Source organism: Argentina silus, assembly GCF_951799395.1.
Source record: "Argentina silus genome assembly, chromosome: 18".
Lineage (NCBI taxonomy): Eukaryota > Metazoa > Chordata > Actinopteri > Argentiniformes > Argentinidae > Argentina > Argentina silus.
This window is the reverse complement of record NC_139672.1, coordinates 5,862,635-5,883,537: the sequence shown is the minus strand read 5'-3', so window position 1 is coordinate 5,883,537 and position 20,903 is coordinate 5,862,635. Positions and strand designations below refer to the sequence as shown.

At 41.5% G+C, this 20,903-nt stretch overlaps 1 protein-coding gene across 1 annotated transcript in view; it reads right to left on the bottom strand.

Annotated features, from left to right (window-relative positions):
• Nucleotides 1-20,244, bottom strand: part of piezo2b (piezo-type mechanosensitive ion channel component 2b) — a gene marked incomplete at its 5' end in the record, with an annotated part of 49,981 nt that extends 29,737 nt beyond the window's left edge. The window contains 7 exons of the mRNA XM_083690458.1: nucleotides 604-817; nucleotides 1,144-1,414; nucleotides 2,455-2,620; nucleotides 7,261-7,303; nucleotides 11,222-11,347; nucleotides 14,501-14,596; nucleotides 20,181-20,244. Of these exons, the coding sequence (XP_083546584.1) occupies nucleotides 604-817; nucleotides 1,144-1,414; nucleotides 2,455-2,620; nucleotides 7,261-7,303; nucleotides 11,222-11,347; nucleotides 14,501-14,596; nucleotides 20,181-20,244 (980 nt within the window). The remainder of the gene's footprint in view (nucleotides 1-603; nucleotides 818-1,143; nucleotides 1,415-2,454; nucleotides 2,621-7,260; nucleotides 7,304-11,221; nucleotides 11,348-14,500; nucleotides 14,597-20,180) is intronic.
• Between the last annotated feature and the right edge of the window lie 659 nt (nucleotides 20,245-20,903).

The following is a 20,903-nucleotide window of genomic DNA, read 5'->3' as shown; positions in this document are numbered from 1 at the left end:
GCATGTTGCAGATGTCCAACACATTGTTCTGTGTGGCACAGAGTAAGCCAGGCTAGACAGTGTGGTCTGTCCTTTCAAACCACTCACTGACACATACAGTATTGGCCGGGTGTGCAACAACATCAAATACCAAGTCTTACAGCTGAACCGCAACCCGCAACCTGCTGCCACACACAGTTCACGGTCTGGCCCCTCATGCATAATATATGGTGGGTTACAACATCGGTCACAGGATAAAACACATGAGCTGGCTCTTTCACAATAACGTGCATCATAGAATTGTTTATAGTGGATTTGGGGCCGTTTCTTGAGTGTTACAAAATACTGCTGTACAGTATGTATTGTAATGGTAAATGTAAATATGCCCCATGTCTACAGTCTATAGGCACACAGCAAACTCACAAAGATGGTACATATCCTCCAGTCAACAAAACTAGAGGAACAAAGGATCTGCCAACACACTTTGTTGAAAACCACAGCGTCGTATCTGACCTGATGTCACTGTTGTGTAATAATGTATCGTTAGACAAAACTGTCGCTGCACAATCCTGTTATAAAGTAGTTAACCTGATTAGTGGTTGAAGCCTGTCTGTGTTTTCTGACCTAATGTAGCTGTCCTGAGGGGGGATGGTCTCCTGGAAGAACTGGAACTGGTAGAGGTAGAGGATGATGAGATGACCCGCGCTGAAGATGGCCATGAGGACACACATGCAGCTGAAGATGAGGGTGTCGAAGGTCTGGCAGAAGGACCACCAGGTGCCCAGGCCCAGGAACACAAAGAAGTAGACGGATGAGGTCAGGGAGGGCAGCATGATGCCTGGAACCACACACACACACACACACACACACACACACACACACACACACACACACACACACGTGATTAAGGTATCATGGAAAGCAGAGAGACTTATAAGATGGGGACTATGACTGATAATGTCATGTAAAATCTTTTTTAATTAAAAAAAATTATTAAGCCGTGTTGTTTTACACTGAGTTGATATTCAACATGTGGAAAATGTTTGAAATCTAGAAGAACTAGAAGAAACTGAACTAAATAAGGATGTTAATGAACATTGAGAGAGTGTGTGATGATTACAGTTTGTGGAGGCTGATTCCACTTTCTCATTGAGAGACACTGACCTGTTAATCCTAGCAGTATAGTGACCACCACTTTCCCTGCAGTGGTAATCAGGTTGCCTATGACTTCCTTTACTTTAGATGCCACCCCTGCAATGCGGCGGAGGATCTTCATCTTGGTGCTCTCCTCCACCTCCTCTTCCTCCTCCTCCTCTTCCTCCAGCCCTTCATCCTCCTCCTCCTCCTCGTCATCCTCCTCCTCTGCCTCGTACCCTGCCTCAAAGTCCTCCTCAAACAGGTCGTCGTCATCGGGACTCAGCTTCTCCTCTTTCTCCTGGGAGAAGACCAATCAGAACACAGACGGTGCATAAACCAGTCAAACCAACCATTCATTCATTCTTTCAAGATTAAAACAATAGATTCTGAATGAATGTGAAAAAGAGGGGGGAGAACACACAGGAATGAAACTGGTAGGTTTATCGACAGAGCTGTCCATGGTGCTGAAACATCCTACAGTGTGATACTGTGCAGCCTCCCAGGTGATCGATATCTGTATAGCTCATTAACATTTGATGTGAATCACGAATGTTTCCAGAAGAATAGGCAGGAAGTCCACTTTCAGACTATGAGCCGGACATTGATGTTAATGTATATTTTACAATAGAAACGTACCATTCAAAGGCAATTTTAGGGTGCCACACACACTCTCGCTGAAGAGAGACATTTTTGAATCGACAAAAATGACTCAAGCTCAAACAGACACATTACTGTGAGGAAAGACAGAATACAATGGAGACCTGAGGTAATTCCCTGTGGAGGATCTGTGAGCTCTACCATCTGTGCCAGTCTGAGTGGCTGAGAATGAGTGTGGTTTTAATTAACACTAAGCCATAAAAAAGGGGGGACGCTCTGCCAGGAGAAGAGGGGCTGCATTCCAACTCATCACCATTCCAAAAAAACAACCCTCTCATGGGGAACTCTTTCCTAAAGTCATATTTTACTCTCTGTGATATTTATGAACCATGGGAGAGTTTGGAGCTGGAGATTGACCAATGGTGACGAGGGAGAGAGAGGGGGGGAGGGAGGCAGACAGAGAGAGAGAGAGGGAGAGAGAGAGAGAGAGAGAGAGAGAAGAGAAAGAGAACAGGAGAGAAAGAGAGAGAGAGAGAGAGAGGGAGAGAGAGGAGAGAAAGAGAACAGGAGAGAAAGAGAGAGAGAGAGAGGCAGAGACAGACACCCCCAGACAGACCCCCGCTCCTCAGTAACGCACTCCTTCAGACGGCAAGATTTAACTTTCATCAATATTTTACCAAGTAGAAGGTTGCTGTGATAGAATATTTTGTATGTGACGTGCATTATTTTCCATAGACTGACCTGTTCCTCTGATTCAAAGTCTGTGTTGTCCTGGGCCATATCCTCTGGAGGCCTCTTCTTCTGGACCAGACTGCGACAAAGCAGCCAGGTGGCCAGACCAGCCATGAACATGCCGATGTCAGGGATGAACACACGGATGCCATTCCCTGCATCGGCATCTATCACACTGGAGACAGGGAGGGAGAGAGGGAGGGAGAGAGGGAGGGATGGAGGGAGGAAGAAATAGAGGAAGAAAAGAGTTACAGTGCTGTTGCAGACAACGCCACCTCTGTCTGCAACCACAAATCTAAGGAAACAAATCCTTTCCAATTGTGTTCCTACAGTTTGCTCCCTATTCATTCTCTTCTAAACAACCTCTACTGGTAGTGGACACGGTTAAATATGCTCCATTCATGTAGATGATATACATATTTTACTAGTAGATGCTTGCCTCAGAATGAGAAATATACCTGTACAGACTCACTACTGGGCCAGTAACACAGACGCAGTAACAGCCAGGCTAATAATATAACTTGTTTTGTTAATAGCAACACCTGTTTAGTTGGATACATGAGAATCGGGAGTTTTCCGTTCACAAATGGCAAACATTTGTTGTATGCTTTGAACATGTGTTGTATGCTTCACTAGTTTATTTTATATGTAGTTCCACCCAGTTTAATGAAAGAAGACTTGCCCCGTATTAAATATTTCTCATTAAAAAGCATGTGAAAGTCCACCAAAACAACAGTGTAACAGCTTTGAGAAAATGTTGTATTTCTCAATGCAACAATGAATATGGAATTCTTCAAAACATGTTTGTTTCCCTGAAGACGGGATAATTCCATCATAATCTTTGTTTATCTGGCCGCCACACTAGAGAGGCATATGCTTTACTGTACACAAGAAACCTTTCCTTCTTTATGTTAAATTAACTTTTTTAAATGGGGTTTGGGGTATTTTATTAATTATTCAAATAAAAGTTTGCTCATAAATGCAATGAGTAACACGTAATTTTTAACAGACCTATTTTCATTAATTGGCTGAAATATTAAATTGTTTTATGGATTTTAATTAGATTAGGTCAACAAGTCCAAAGCTTTTGTAACATTGCTATTGGATTCAAAAAAGTGCAGCAGTACCCTCTACTTCAAACTTCACACATAAAATGAACTTAACACGCAGGAGGATAAACATGTATTTAATCAAGTTCACCAACAGTAGTGAGAGGTAATTGTTGCCAAGCTGCAGTTGTAGCAGGTCTGTAATGATTCCATCCATGTCTTAATGCTGCTGGAGGACAGGTTTTACAATGTGTAGTAAGAAGCATTAAGCAAAGCCGTTGGATTTGACATGAGATCAAAGGGAACCAAAATTGTCCTTGAAACGTGTAACAGATTTCGAAACCTTTAAATAGCCGGTTTAAAGGTCCAATCCAGTGTCTATTTCAGTTTTACTGCGATTTCATTGCATCCTGTTTCCTTTTTTGTTCATACTGAGCTTAATTAAATTGTTTACAATAAACAAAAGTTGTTGCAAAAGTTGTTGTCGCATAGGACGCAGAGTGAACGTTGAACAAATGTTTGGAGGGTGTTAATGAATGCCTGCCTTCAAAGGTTAGCAATAGCGGAACCCCATCCTGGTTTTGGCCTTGAGTGAATATTCTCCTCGTAAAAGTTAACAAGTTGAAAACCAAGTGCTAATCAAGACGATGGAAAACGCACATTCAGATAAATAGGGCTGGTTCTTGGCTCCTGTAGGCTGCTGAATCCAATCAAGTCGACTCGTTTCCATATGATGGGTCCTTTATTATTTTGAAGCTCTGTTCATCATGTTCAAAACTGGATGAAAGACTGAAAATACTCATGTGTCAGCCGGGCCAAGCCACAACTTTGATTTCGATTTTTCCTTTGCTAATAAATAAGAATATAAAAAAAATCCCAGCAGTGGTAAGAACTGTCTTCACTCTCTCAAACACAAAGGGGTGCTTTCTATTGAAATGATAAAAGTCTCTGCAATCAAAATATTTAGAACAACACACATTTCGGAATCCATTCAGATTTCGAGCGAACCAAGCCCTAAAAATCCAGGACAAGTTGTTCTCTTACTCTATGGTTCAGTGGTGCTCATCAACTGAGTTGGAATCCAAGCCCAGCACAATCAAAGCCTGTAAGGATGTCTACATAAGGCCGATGCTGTTCAAACCCCACACATATTCCTTAGATTCTGTCTCCATGCCTGGCTCAATAACTCACTTATCTATACGAGCCAGTGAGGAGGAGAAGGCGTCAGCCTATAGACACATAGAATATCTGACATGGATACACAGTGTGTTCTCCTGCTCTACACACAAACAGGTACATTGGAAGGGTAAAGTGTTTGTGGCTTTAGCTTCCTCCACTTATAGCACGATATCCATGCAAGGGCTTTTTGAGTACTGGAAAAAAGGACGTAGCTGAGTTTGGACATTCCCGTACTTAGGAAACCGCAGCTAACAAGATCAAGAGGAGGTGAGTAGACAGACACAAGCGGTAAAGGCTTTGAAAAATAGGGCCTGTCAACGGATTGTCAGACATAATCAGGTTTAGCATTCATCAAGGAAACCGCACGTTGAGAAGGACAGGTCAGGAGCATTTAGAAACATTGTCAGGTGAGTGGCTGCCACAGGCATAAGTGGTGTTTAATGTTATTGGCCCCACACTACTTGGGATATTTGGGAAGTATATGCAGGACGCAAACTTAATCCTGCAGAAACGCTCTGCAAGATCCTCTCCTTCATTAAGAAGCAGGAAGTTCTCATGGAGAAGTTTGTATTCCTGATCAGAGCTCCAGTATGAAGACCACATTAGGTGAAAGTAGGTCATGTTGATCTGGACTTGCTGTAACAAAGTGTGCACACACAAAAAAACATGTGAATCCTATCCTGTCAGTGTCATGAGGTGTTGTGCAAAGAAGTATTTTAGGAAAGAGGACATTATCAATCTCTGCAGGAAAGATCACTATCAGACTTATATGGCATACAAATGCTGACCTTGCTTTTATCAACCCATAGTCACCAGGCTGAAATTTATCACTTGGTGGAAATGGCAGAGCCTCTGAATTGCTCTACTGGGGGAGGCTTTTATGCTCAATTGAGCAAAATCCACAGTCATAGATTTTATGCTGCATGATAGCTGTGGGTGATATATACTCAGGGATATACTTCTTGTTTCAGAGACACTGCTTTGTAGTGCTCTCCTCAAACACATGTTATTTGCTGACTATGGCAATATACAAATAAAATATAGTTCTTTCATCACATTCCCAGTGGGTCAGAAGTTTACGTACACTTAGTTAGTATTTGGTACCATTGCCTTTAAATTGTTTAACTTGGGTCAAACGTTTTGGGTAGCCTTCCACAAGCTTCCCACAATAAGTTGATGGAATTTGGGCCCATTCCTTCTGACAGAACTTGAGTAACTCAGTGTAACTGAGTCAGGTTTGTCGGCCTCCTTGCTCCCACACGCAGTTCTGCCCACAAATCTTCTATAGGATTGAGGTCAGAGCTTTGTGATGGCCACTCCAATACTTTGACTTTGTTGTCCTTAAGCCATTTTGCCACAACTTTGGAAGTATGATTGGGGTCATTGTCCATTTGGAAGACCCATTTGCAACCAAGCTTTAACTTCCTGGCTGATGTCTTGAGATGTTGCTTCAATATATCCACATAATTTTCCTTCCTCATGATGCCATCTATTTTGTGAAGTGCACCAGTCCCTCCTGCAGCAAAGCACCCCCACAACATGATGCTGCCACCCCCATGCTTCACGGTTGAGATGGTGTTCTTCGGCTTGCAAGCCTCCCCCTTTTTCCTCCAAACATAACGATGGTCATTATGGCCAAACAATTACATTTTTGTTTCATCAGACCATAGGACATTTCTCCAAAAAGTAAGGTCTTTGTCCCCATGTGCAGTAGCAAACCGTAGTCTGGCTTTTTTATGGTGGTTTTGGAGCAGTGGCTTCTTCCTTGCTGAGCGGCCTTTCAGGTTATGTCGATATAGGACTCCTTTTACTGTGGATATAGACACTTTTGTACCCGTTTCCTCCAGCATCTTCACAAGGTCGTTTGCTGTTATTCTGGGATTGATTTGCACTTTTTGCCCCAAGGTACGTTCATCTCTAGGAGACAGAACGCATCTCCTTCCTGAGCAGTATGACGGCTGCATCGTGTTTATACTTGTGTACTATTGTTTGTACAGATGAACGTGGTACCTTCAGGCGTTTGGAAATTGCTCCTAAGGATGAACCAGACTTGTGGACGTCCACCATTTTTTTTCTGAGGTCTTGGCTGATTTCCTTTGATTTTCCCATGATGTCAAGCAAAGAAGCACTGAGATTGAATGTAGGTCTTAAAATACATCCACAGGTACACCTCCAATTGACTCAAATTATGTCAATTAGCCTATCAGAAGCTTCTAAAGCCATGACATCATTTTCTGGAATTTTCCAAGCTGTTTAAAGGCACAGTCAACTTAGTGTTTGTAAACTTCTGACCCACTGGAATTATGATATAGTGAATTATAAGTGAAATAATCTGTCTGTAAACAATTGTTGGAAAAATTACTTGTGTCATGCACAAAGTAGATGGCGTAACCGACTTGCCAAAACTATAGTTTGTTAACATGAAATCCGTGGAGTGGTTAAAAAATGAGTTTTAATGACTTCAACCTAAGTGTATGTAAACTTCTGACTTCAACTGTAGATATGGATTATGTGAGTGATCAAAATGTTAATGAAATGAGTCATTTCACATCAGTTATGTCATTGAAAAGACCATTCAAAAGCTTACCTCTCAAAGCCAATCTGTCTTATGGATTTCTCCCACATGGAACCTGGAGAGAAACAAACAAGTAACACATTCAATAATGCTGCAGAAGACATTATCAGTAGATTGAAATACTACAATACACTTGGGTACGCTTGAAATGTGTATGCATGCTAAAAGGATAAATCTGATAGCTTTTACAGATGGTACTTTAATAAAAGTAGAAGATAAACTAGAACAACAAACACAGTACAGGTAGGCTTTGCTTTTAGCCGCTTGCACCAGTTGAAGTGTTCCTGAACGTCATAGTAATGTTTAGAGAGACATTTCCAGGTATTCTATCCCCTCATGTACATAATTACCCCGGCTGATTGGGCCTTTGTTCCACTGCCAAGGAAAACATAACATCATTTTGTGACCTGAGAATCTAAACTAAAGACAAATCAATATGGCAGTGTGTTTTGTCAGTTTATTAGCCAAGCGATTAGGTGTTGAATTGCTCCGTTGGTGGAGGCTCTGCTCTGAGGTCCTTTGAAGAGGCTCAGACATGCTTCAAGGGCAGCTACGCTTGTCTAAACCAGCATAACTCCACACAAACATCTGAAAGCTGTTGGTCATGTTGACAACCTTACCTACCTCCCAAGCATACCTACTCAATTCAAGGTACTACATAATATTCAAATGCAATTGATGCAAATATTATACTGCAATATCAAACCAGAAAAGCAGCAAGCGCTCCACACAATAACAGAGCTTGGTTTAATTTGCTTTTATTCAAAGAAGAACGGTTTATGATTTGAGATACAAGAACACAATTGACACAGCAATCCGTTCCTTTCAATTTAAACTCTTACACTATATAAAATTATTGTTACGAAAAGAATGCTTGAATATACGGGGCAGTGAACAGTCAGCCTTGTGCAGGTTCTGTCACGAGGAAACAGAATCAATAGATCATCTATTTTGGTACTGTCCATCGGTGGCTCACTTTTGGAGTCAGGTCCAGGAATAGTTGTTAAGTCATAATATCGGTGTGCAGACCTGCAATCTATATTGTTCGGGGCAAACCAAGCCCATTCATTGGGAAATATGATTATACTGCTGGAAATTTCTGCAGAAATTAAATCAAGACCTTTGTAAAACATCACAGTAAAATAGAACAATGTATTGCAAAAGGAAATACAATAGTAAAAAGGAAATATACTGGGAAAGATGGGTTAACCTGTGGACATCTGAAGGTTGGAATTAAAATTAGAATAAGCAATTGATTAACCGATTCATTTATATATCGTATACAGGCAGTGATGGGAAATTATAAGTGTCTACTGTATATGCGTGTTTATGTGTATGTGTGTACTGTAAGTATTATATGTACCTTACCATGGAATGATAAATAGCTGTACAGTAAGTAGAAGTATAATTATTTTTTTCTTTTAATGTCCTCCAATTAGGGGAGTGTTGGGGTAGGGTAAAAAAATACAAAAATAAAATAAAAAAGGGACTAGAAATTACAAAAAAGCTATGTTATCTAACAGAACTTAAATTATATCTACTAATTTTAAAGCTGATCTACCCCTAGTTTGGTTTTGGCTTTTCAAACCAATAACCAAGTGTTCTTCTTGCTTGTTAGTGTTGAGATATCTGAAAAGACCCACATTGGGTTAAAGGTCACAGAGAATAATGTGTATAGGAATGTCTTCAAACAGAAAACTTCAAGTCACAACATCAGCAGCATAACAACCACAGGCAGAGGGAGAGTTATTTCAGGAATGTCCAAACATTTTAACACCTAACTTCACCCAGCCCAAACTGAGCCTACAGGTGCATGGGAAGCCCAGAGCTATATAATCCATCATGCATTTGGTATGTTAGTGGGAATCTCATCCATAGAATGTGATGAACAACTGAAAACATCACAAAGCATGTTGAGAGAGTTGCAGGAAGAGATGGTTGTGGGACATCAGATAAAACATAAAGTACCCTTTTCAGCTGAGACCAGTGATTTGCAGTGGAATATTATCTCTATTATCTGACTACAGTATATATCTGCCAAGGGAGAGGTATGTCATGCTGTATTTGGGGGGGAGATTTTTATGTGTCGCTGGGGAGACGCAGTTTTAGGAAATGTCAGCACAAAGCATTGAGGCCAGACCCAGAGCCAGGACCAGTTCAGCTAGTGAATAACCCATGACCCACAGTAGCTAGCTGAGTTGTTAGAATTGTGTGAATTGTTCCATTCATTCTCAACTCACTTTACTGCCCTAATGGCTTATTTGGCTCTGGCAAACACAGAACGAGAGGAAACGATGTGTATTATCTTACGATAAGATAACTGCTTCAGTGCAAAGGAGAGCTCCTTGTTTATATTTGGTTGCCAAAAGGAAAGGAGTGTCAAGGGGTTATATCAGATATGGGGTGAATAGTGTATTCTTAGAGTATAACAGTGCAACAAAGGGAGTGTCAGTCTAATGTAAGACTTCCTTAACATGACGTGCACCACAAATAGTTCAATACAAAATGTTTCTTCCAAAGAGGAACAGTTCGAGGAAATCTGTACCTTTCTGTGCTTAATGTCTAATGAAGTCTGTCATGAAACCTGGGAGCCAGAAGCTGTTATAAAACAATGTAGAGGGCTCATACATGATCCAGGTTTCACTGTTAAATGTTGCTAGATAATAAGAGAGGAAGCTATTCATAACTGCCATTATAACAGAGCTTCATGCTATCGTAAAACTGTAGAAAGGAACGGCTAATGGATATCCCTACACAGGATCCATTGTCATTTTATGGTTCACAGTATCGGGCATACATTTATTCTGAAAGGCGCCTACATTACCTATGGGACCTTCTGTGTTGTATAGCCTTTATCCCACTAATACTGCATATCTAGGAAGTAATAAAGAGTTACTTGAGCAAAAAGATAGTTACGTAAACATACTGTGCAGTATTTTTCAGTTTTCCCCAAAGTGATATGGTCACTCTTTTGTACCATTTCAGTAAGATGGATGGAGGTACCATTAAAATGCAGAAGTCATCAGAACACGGGATCAGAGTTTGTCCTGTCTAGACAAGTTTGGGTTTCATAGTTTGATACACAATTTCATGAGCAGTCCTGGGCCAGCTATTCACACCTTCCAACACCCCAGAAAGCTAATCTCTCAGTTTCTTTTCTTTTCGGCTGCAAAAATATTTTTATTTCTTTAATTCTCTGCAAAAACTGTGAGATCTCCAGTATGTCTACCTCTACCACTGTATGTGCAGTAAAGCATGTGAGGTGTCTATATTTACATTTTTCATTTACATTTATGGCATTTAGCAGACGCCTTTATCCAAAGCAACTTACAACAAATACATTCATCATGAGATCAAGTAATCAATGCTCAATGCTTTTTTTTTTTTTATTAACAGGAGAGAAACTTCACCCCCACTACTCTATATAGAGGCATTGGTCCATATAGACTTTTCTAGAAGACATTTCTACAAGACATGTTGCACCCCTACAGTATATTAGACGTGTCTAGTGATCCTGACTAAGCATGTCCTGACTAAGCTCTGCGTGTGGAAACTACCCCTCTGGTGACATAATGCACTTGCACCAACCCTGAATGCAGCAGGGTTAGAATCCACTCATGAATCTACACGTGCGATGAAAGGAGCAAAGTCGAAATGAAAGTGTGAACACAATCGATCATCATTAGACGGTGAGCAATCATATCAACACAGAAGAGATGACGCTTACACACCTACGCATACGTTCTTTAACCTTTTTGACCGTAGGAGCCATTTGCAATGTACTTAGGGAAAGGTACTGTCGCTCACTACCTCACGGCCCAACCAAGGAGAATATATCGAGGAACAAAATGTGTGAGTGAGAGATATTTAGCCACTCTTGAAGGAAAATGGGAATGTAAAAGAAAGTGCTTATCACTAAAAACCAATGAACGTGTTCCAGCCTTTCTCAGGGTCCTGTGTGTGCTGCACTCACAGTTAAAGCCTGGGTCGATGGAGTTCCCGGCCAGCAGGCTGTTGACGGTGATCTGATAGATGATGTGCAGCAGCAGGAAGGTCATACTGGTGAAGCAGAGGGACTTAAGCAGGCGCCCTGTGTGGCCTTGGGAGAGGAAACAACAATAAGGAGATTAGACCTCAACAACGTAACGAGGAAATGAAGGAATGCAGCCCTCACCGCCTCTGACTCACAGTCAAGCTGAATGAGGATGAGAGTAGATTGAGAAGCTCCCCCACACACGCACGCACACACACACACACACACACACACACAGCTGCAGCACACATGGGATTTTATTGTACACCTACAGGTATTTGGGATAATTTCAGGAGTTGTTATGGTGATAATGCATTACAGTAGGATTATAGGAAGAGGAAGTGAACATTCACAACCTCAGGGGACAAACACTTCACGATAATACCGCCATTTTGATATGTCGAAGTGAGAGAAACAGCAATAAGGGACAATCAGAGGGACTTATCTCCCCTACAATGAAAATAGTGGTTCCACACCAGCGTACTCTGGACACTGCTGTGTCTCACTGATGTTCAATGGTTCCTGATGGGGCAACAGCTCAGCCGTTCCAGTTCTTACTGTTTAGCCTCATTAAATGTAATGCATCCTCGTAGGGAACACTTAAGACTTTATTGTGGCACGGCACCATATCCCGGGCTGTGTGAGGCGCTACCACAGAGCGCTAGGTCATCATATGCTAACCTTATCAAATACTCCCCAACAACAGCCTCATGCCAGGCTTATTAAACGTTGAAGTGAAAACAATTTGTGCTAATTTCCCATAGTATTTCCCCTGACAGTCACAAGGAGGGAGAAGAATGCTTGTTAATGTTAGGCATGGGAGACCGTTAGCAAGCTTTGGGGTCCAAATGGGTCCTTAAGTTCTGGACAATGCGACCACTTTGGCTCTGTCCCCTTCTTTCCGCCCTATAATATCTCTGAAAAATGTAACTGTTGGAGTACCCTCTAACAAGGGGCACCTAAAGCAGCTTGAAAATGGCCCAAGAACTATTAAAAGGAACCAGACACAAGCAGATGTAAAAACTAAATAACATCTGTTATGCGGATTCCATTTTAAAAAGTCTGAATAATTACTTGCAGAAATTCGGATAAACCAATCAGTAAACCTGATAATCCAAGCCATAAAATCAGCTTGTGGAGTTATTGCGGCTGTGGTGATTTGGAAGGGGCTTGAATAGCCCATAAACAATAGAGTAGTTCTGGTCCATAAAGACATAGTTGTGCTGCCCTGTAACAGTGCTGTATCATCCTTGATGTTCCTAAGCCACCACCAAGAGAAAACACCTCAGAATGTATTCATGCTGGAGGCTTCAACACATGCTCTTTGCCATCAGGTGAGGAAGTACCGTAAATATGAAAGTTTAGCATATAGCGTGACTCAACAGGTTATATGAAATGTCAATTTTTTCCCTCAACATTCAGAGCTGCATTGTTGCGTGTTTTGGGCTATTGTGCTGGTATGGCTTTTATTGACGTTAACAGTGAATTAGACCTGATCAATTATTCATGCGCAGCATCTGGTTTAAATTACAATAAAAATGGCTATTTAACAGCCATATGCAATTGTATATGTTTTGTGTCCTTCCGAGACTTTGTCACTGAATGGAGAGCTTACTGGTAGTCACTGAACTTCAACAATTCAACTCATCAATTAATTTTTACAATTTCCTTTCACATAATGTACTCTAATTACCGTATTCCTATAATACCCCCTCCCTTGAGTTTGTAAATGACATTATGCCAATGACATTGCGCCAGTGTAGGCCTACAGCACGTGTGCGGGGGTACGTTGTGTGACCTCCACCCATCCTTTCTCTCTGTCAGAACCTCTGCTGGCTAAGATCCATTCCCTATAATACACAAGGGAGGCAAACAGACACATGTTCTGACTAGTTACTCACGGCAACCAAGAGAAAGTGAAAAGATCAAAAGATCACGCAACAGTACAGGTATGCCCTGTGGCCATTTACATGTATTCACTGCTTGTGTCCATTATTTCTCCATGGGTTTGTTGTTACAGACAAAACACACACAAAAGAGACTACTCGTTACTGTGAAGCCACTTCAGTGTAATTGTTTTGTCTGCTACTGCTACTGGGATCCATAAGGATGCTCAACTGAAAGCAGAACTTTTTTCTATGGGCAGGTGATGGAAGTGGGGGGCTTCTGGAGCACAACAAACACATTGAAATATTACTTTGCTTTATAGACACGTGAAATCACGGAATACTGACAACTGAAGGACTATACCGTTTCACTGAGCTGTGTGATACTGTGAAGTCAACTGCTGTCGTAACATACTGTACATTTTGCTTTACTAAGAAGGCTTCTCTCTTTAACTATTGATGAGGGTGTAAGTGGTCCACTCTAAAGACTCTCCTTTTTCCTCCTCCTCCTCCTCCTCCTCCCTCTCTCCTCTCTTCCTTTACTTCCTGACTGTTATTTCCACTGGAGACAGGCATCAGAGACACTGGCTCACTAGCTGCCTGGATGTTGTTCTTTGAACCAATATGGCTTTATGTATTATTAAACACTGTATGTGGTCTCCTAAAGAAACCACACGCAATTATGAGTGGTTTAGGTGGGGTCCTGTTTAGTATTTGTGGTGAACGGACGGTGTGGGGGGGGGTGGCTCTCCAGGCTCTCTTCACAACCACAACCCTACACTTGCCATCCACGGGGGACGCAGAGCTTTGTTGCCATTTACTGTAGGTTTATGTGAGCTTGTTGTTCCAAGATGGTGTTTTGCTGTTTGTTCTTAGATCTCATTACGCAACAACTGTGACATCTTGTCAGTTTGCCAATACAGAGGCCAAAACACCATTCAACTGAATCCTTACATATCCTTTTCTGTAAACCAAAGAGCTGAGTAGCTTTTACTTCAGATCTTAGTTAAATTAACAACCCTCTCTTCATTCGGGAAATTCAATTGAATAACTAATAGGCCACACATTTCTCTGTGGGACCTAACTGCAATGACAGATCATTGACACTGATAATATCTTACACCCGTGGCCAACCTAGCTGCAATAAGCTATCACTGACAATACTGTTCCTTCTGCCAAAGCTACGGGAAATCAACAATTTAATTAACCATTCACAATTCGAACAGAAGCCTCTCGGAGGGGGGGGGGGGGCGGGCGGGGGAGGCTTTTTTCTCAAAGTAATGGATACGTTCAGGCCATTGAATATGTGACAGAGTGAGTGTGGAGGCCTTACCCTGCATTGTTCTGCTCGTGGGTTCTGCGAAGAGGGGAATGAGCAGGAGGTAGATGAGGTAGATGAAGGACAGGCCATTGAACCTGAACAGACAAGCTGCAGAAACAAAGACACAAACATGGATTCATCAGTCAATCATTAAGAGAATGTAACTACATTTACTAACATAGCCGTCCACTGGTCTGTAGCTATCGGGTATGGCTCACACCAGTGGAGGCTGGCGGAGGTAGATATCGGAGGATGGGCTCGGTGTAATGCATGGAACGGAATGAGAAATGGTATCAAACACACGCGCTACCTCAAACACCTTCTACCTCCACCAGCCTCCCCTGGCTCACCCGCAGTACACAACGCAACACTAGATGAACATACTGTAAATAACACATTTCAGTACGGCAACAACATCCTCCAATAAAACATCGATGTGATCTATTGTACTCATAGACACATTGCCTTTTCGTTTGGTCTTGAAAAAGACAACCCACTTCGGGGTATAACGAACGATCGGAACAAATGTTAGCACCGCATAAAATCTGTTGAAGTTTTTAGCACCGTAGAACAATAGTTGGAGGGATGCGTTCTGGTGCTGATCCAAGGGAGAGGCATCGATGCGTTCTACTGCGGCTGGGGCACAGAGATCAAATTAAGATAGGCATGACAGAAGTATGACTTGTAAAGGCCTGATTGAAAGAGCCTGATTGGGCAGGGATAATTCATAGTGATGGAAAATCATAGTATTGATATTCATTAACCCATTTGTCAACCTAGTTAAATCATCACACTAGTTTTGCTTTAGGGTTAGGGTTAGGGTTAGTAACTATTGACCATTGACGTAACTGGTCCGTATTCGACACAGTATTGATGTTTGGTTTGAAATATAATAACCGCAGAATCTATTTGATAGACGCAATTAAGCCTGACAGTCTTTGAGTGGTGATATGTGTTGCGCAGGGAAACAATTATCTGACCAAGGTCTATAATATAATGTCAATAAAGAGCCACAAGCGTATTAGCTGTGGTCAACAACTGTGGTCAACAGTACAAGATTACAGTGCAAATTACCTGACCATATTTAATAGACTTGACCATATTTAACAGACTTGACCATATTAAATGAACAAGCAAGCATTTTTATCACTGATTCTTCTTCAGCTTTTTCAACTGTAAAAATGACCTAAGAGATCTCCCCAACTGTTTGGATCGAGTACGTAACCTTTTAGTTGTCCAACCTTTTGTACTGTAATAAACAGAGATGACTTTAGTCTTAGTGTGGGCCTATTGACTCTGTGTTTAGGTACTGATGCCTTCTGTCAGTGTGACCTCTCTCCTCTCATGACTCCATCTCTGCCACTACTACCCCCCCCCCCCCCCTCCACTACTACCCCCCCCCCCCCCTCCCCATCCAGGCTGTTTTCAGAGGGCTTTGAGATATGGTCTCTTGATGCAAGCTGTGACACTGAGTGTATTTTTAAGAGCTAATCATGACTAACAGATTGTTAATTGATGTATTGATCCATGTTCGGACAGAGAGGTAGACAGGCCTCAAACCATCAATATGTAGATGCAGAGCTATTACCAGTTGAATGACCCCCATCCTCAGGGTTACGTTGACCATCACATCATCACTAATTACCAAATTAAAAACATATTGGATCATAATACTTAAAAGATGCTGTCCTACAACAGACTAAACTCGATGATACCTTTTACCACTAAAGCATAATACTGTTTCCACGTAAATTGATGGTGTTTCATAACTTCTCAAAGTCTATACATGTTTGGGTAAATAGGCTATAGGGCAATACACAGTAAGTTCATGGAAATATGACCATAATATCAACATGGAGAGAGTTACAGAGAGTACATCCTGGTGAGCTGTCGAGGCCTCTGGCGTAGACTAAATGACTGATCCATTATGAGCGCCAAACAGCCTTGGACTGCTGAAAAAGTACAGTTAACTGCTGAAAATGATGCTGATATTTGTCTTAGCGCAGTCAATAGACCTATTCATAAACATTTGACTCCTCTTTTAAGTTTCCTTTGCGGGAAGACGAAGCCTAGCCTACGTTTCTGTACGCACTATGCTTACATAGACCAGTGTAAAAGGTCCAAGGCAGGCCATTAAGGAAACGTAAAAGAGGTGGCTGTTATCATCCCAGGTCTGTCCCCGTGTTTCCCCTATTACTCATTTTCATCATTCAGGGTGTTTCAGAGTCAGAGAAAGTGCTTCTGTATCAGGGGAGGCTGGTTTGAGGCAGAAATCGGAGGACGGGCCCATTTTAATGCATGGAATGGAATGAGGAATGGTGACACATCATACATGTATGTTTGATACATACCACTGTACCATTCCGCATTCTATTCCATGAATTACAATGAGCCCATCCACCGATCCAGTGTGCACTGTTCTGAATGTGGTTGTCCAGTAGTGTAATGCTGCTACCACCCAGCCAGCTGACCGCAGCCCGTCTGACCAGTGTGTCTCATGAGTCATCAACTGAGGATTTTTACACAAGGAATAAAGTTGAAAATAAATCGGCACGTTACTGTGAAGTCTCTTTTCTCTCACTCGTGAATCAAGTGAATCAGGTTTTGTCTCTGAGACAAAACCCATTATTATATAACACCCTTGTCATCCATACATGTACTAGTAATAAAAGATCAAACTGACACCTGTAAAAATCCTTGTTAAATTGTCCAAATCTGATTAAATAAGTCCTCAATACAAGTCAGGAACTAACAGAAAAGTCACACAAGTGAACTAACCTGACAGTAAATCTGGTGTCGAAAAGAGGTTAAAACGATTTAAAACCAGTCTAACAAAACATAACGATCATGATCCCAGATAAAGCGAAGCAGGGTCTGGTCTGACAAGGGGAGAGATAACAGCAGGAATGACGGCCCTCTAACCAGCATGATAGAATTACATGTGGCTTCATATATCACCACAAGCAAGAGATTTACTATTTTAATAAAATCGCAGAAAAGAAATCGCAGAAAAACAAAGCGCTAGAACCAAATGACACCCATATACCTGTAGTGCCTCAACTACAGACTATTGACCTCATAACCAAGCTGTGCATCTGCCCGTCAATTGGCACCTCCTGTGCCTCTGTGTGGTTTCATCTGCTGGGCAAACTGCTGCAGCCTGCCAGTAAGCCAGCCAGGCCAGCCAGACCAGTCAGTCAGTCAGCCACATTGCAGGGCTGCTGCCACACTGTACCTTGTTTGTGGTATATTCATTTGATATTAGGTACAAGATGAGGACACACCGACAATGTCCTCAAATTGATCTTAAACATCCCTATTAAAAAATATTCACATACATTCACACACATATTCACACACATTACATCAAACAGAGGTTGGAGATGATTGATATTGATGTCTAGCTAAGCCAGGGCTTCCACTAGACAGAGAGAGACAGGGAGAATCCTATATGTGTGGTAATGAGACTGTCACTGTGTACACACGGGCCACACGGGCCTGTGTTTTCTTCTCAATGGAGGTGCTGTCAGATGGCCAGCACGAAACAGTCAAGATGTGACGTCACCATGTGACTCTCGCTGCCTAACATGAACACACTGGAAAGAGAGATAGCAGGAAGCACTCACTATTTCAGACTCTCCGAGATTACAAAATCATAAACGCACATACTGCACACCTTTACTGAGAAAACATTTACTGAGACAGTCTCATCATTGAGGATACTGACAGTAATGGTTATAAGGAACTGAGATAGGCTACTGTATTGTTTTGGAGAGAAAGACTACAACGACACATCGCCTTTTCTCCAACCAACACAAGCAACAACATCCCATGACATCTACAGCCCAACTCTGTTTCCAACATCTGTAGCATCTTGACTGGCCAGAATTTCACTTAGTTTTCCCTCTTTTTCAGTGACTGTGAACTGTTCTCTGTGACTGACTGACTAACTGGCTTGTGCTCATTGGCACTTTGAAAAAACATAAAATATTAAAGTTATGTGTACGGTAACGGGAAGGCAATTCTTCTCCCCCTCACAACCGCATTATTAATTCATACTGTTAAAACGATTTTCCATGAATTAATGGAGACACGGCATGGCCTCACAATGGGCTTCTGGGGAAAAAACTGGACTCTGACTGTCAAGTGATGCATTATCATCATTCTAAGTGGAGCTTATCTAAAGAAAGCACCCCGGTGGTCCAGTCTTGTCTTACATGGTCACAGACACCAGTGGAACTTCATTAGCGCTTATGTGTTAATCCTTTTCAATTGTGGCCTAATACACACAGAGTCAATGAAGGTTGTATTCAAGGTGGAGCAGCACAACAAAACTCACCATTCACCTAGAGCAGCACAACAAGATTAAAAACTTAAAACCTAATTATGTATCAGTTAATCAATCTATTGTTGTTAGTATTTCCCTTGCGAGTGTCTCAATTCCTATGAACTAAGAATCCTCTAGATGTGTAATGCTTCCCTCACTTGCTTGCCAATATGAGCACAGCAAATGATGAAAGGTAAATACTGCAACAAAGGCTATACCCCAACACACACATTAGTCACAACTAATATAAAATAGTCAATATACTGTATAATTAAATCAATACATAGCTGACTCTCTTTACATATGCTACCAACCAGCAGTTATAATATAGGTTCCCAAAGGTTAGGTGTTATACTGTTATACTCAAAACTGAGTGTTGAAAGGTGAGAACGCTTTGATGTGCTTTAAACCTTCAAGGTGCCTTTGACTGAGCATCCACAACCTCTCAACCAGTTCACTCTGAGAAGCTGCATAAGCTTAACAAATCATACTTTGCATTAATCAAATTCCAAATTAATAAATAAAAATCAATCAATCAATAATTCAACAAATCACTGACTTCTCATTTGAAGGTACTTAGTGTACAATCTTTGCACAGCAAAACACATACACATTCAAAATGATGCATTATTATCTTTATGATAGAGGTATGCATCAACTAACTTCCAATACCTTGTAACAAATATTTTATTAACTTTACAAAATAAGTTTGAAGCACTTTAACTCCAACCTCAAGAAAGAATAAAAAGGCGCTCAGCACCATTGCACCAGATAATTGCGCGTGCCGTGTTGCGTAAAAGCGCAGTATTGAATCAGTGCAGTATACAACCCATCTTATGAGACTATAGGAAAGCGGGGAAAGAAATTCGTTTCAAGTTGGAGACTATTTCCAACCTGCTGAAATCAATTTTCAACTGCTATTTCAGTACAGGCCACATTGGAGCGGTCTGGCGACTGGAAAGGTTGCGTGTGACGCACACTCGGGCACCGCACAACTGGAAATGAAAACCATCTCTGTTCTTGTTATTTAATCTATTGATTTCAATCAATGATGACATGGTTATTACAAAATCAAACCGACTGCATATTTCTGTTGTTATTTGTCAAACAAGAATTCCAAACACAACCCCCGTCCAACTGTATGAGATAACAACATGTTCCCCATTTCCCTAATCATCTAATTAAAAGTGTAACAGTTACCATTCAAGTGTAACATTTCAATGAAGAACATTTGTGTTAGGCTATGTACTTCATATGGTCTAAACCAATTTTGAATATGATCTGAAACATTTTTTAGACTGTCTTCAGATTTACCTAATTTGGCGCGTCGCATGAAACAACGCTGCATGAAAGGCGACAATTTACCTGCTGCTAAACATACTGGAAGGAGCAATCTGAAGATCAATCCACACACCACCTCGGACGCCATCGCTTTGGGTAGCCTGTATTGGAGCCAGGTAAACGGAGAGATGGGGATAGTCTCATGCACGGGTATCTGACATCCCTTTTAGAATAGTCAGGTCCTGCTCTCAAATCCCAGATAGTACGGCATTATGCAGGTGCGTTTGGAGTCTTCCAAACACACGGTCCGCGCGGCCACATTAGTCTACCGGTGTTCTTGACAACCTGTCAAAGTCGAACTATTCCAAATAATGGTATTATTTCCAAACTTCAACACGAAAGCAATTGCACTGGTTGGGACAACCAATACCATTCTTTAAAAGCAACTATTCAAGTTATTGTACAACAATTTCTTATCTTCATGATGACATGGTGAGCTTGTATCGCAGCAACTGTCCAACAGACCCAGGTGCGTGCAGGAGTGAGACTGGAACGGCGCGAGCAAAGCGGTCAACAAGTTATCCAGTCCTGAAGCTGACTTTTTACGCAAAAAAAAAAAAATGCGTACACGCGAGAATGGAATACCACGGATAACAAAACCAGAACTGTAAAGTTCATTTAATAATGTAACTCTAGATATAAATACATTTTCACCGGTCCCAGGCTTTGACGCATTGGCGAGTTTTGGCTTTCTGACTTCTGGTTTGACTGTAGGACCACCCTGAGATTGACAGTTTATACAGCCAT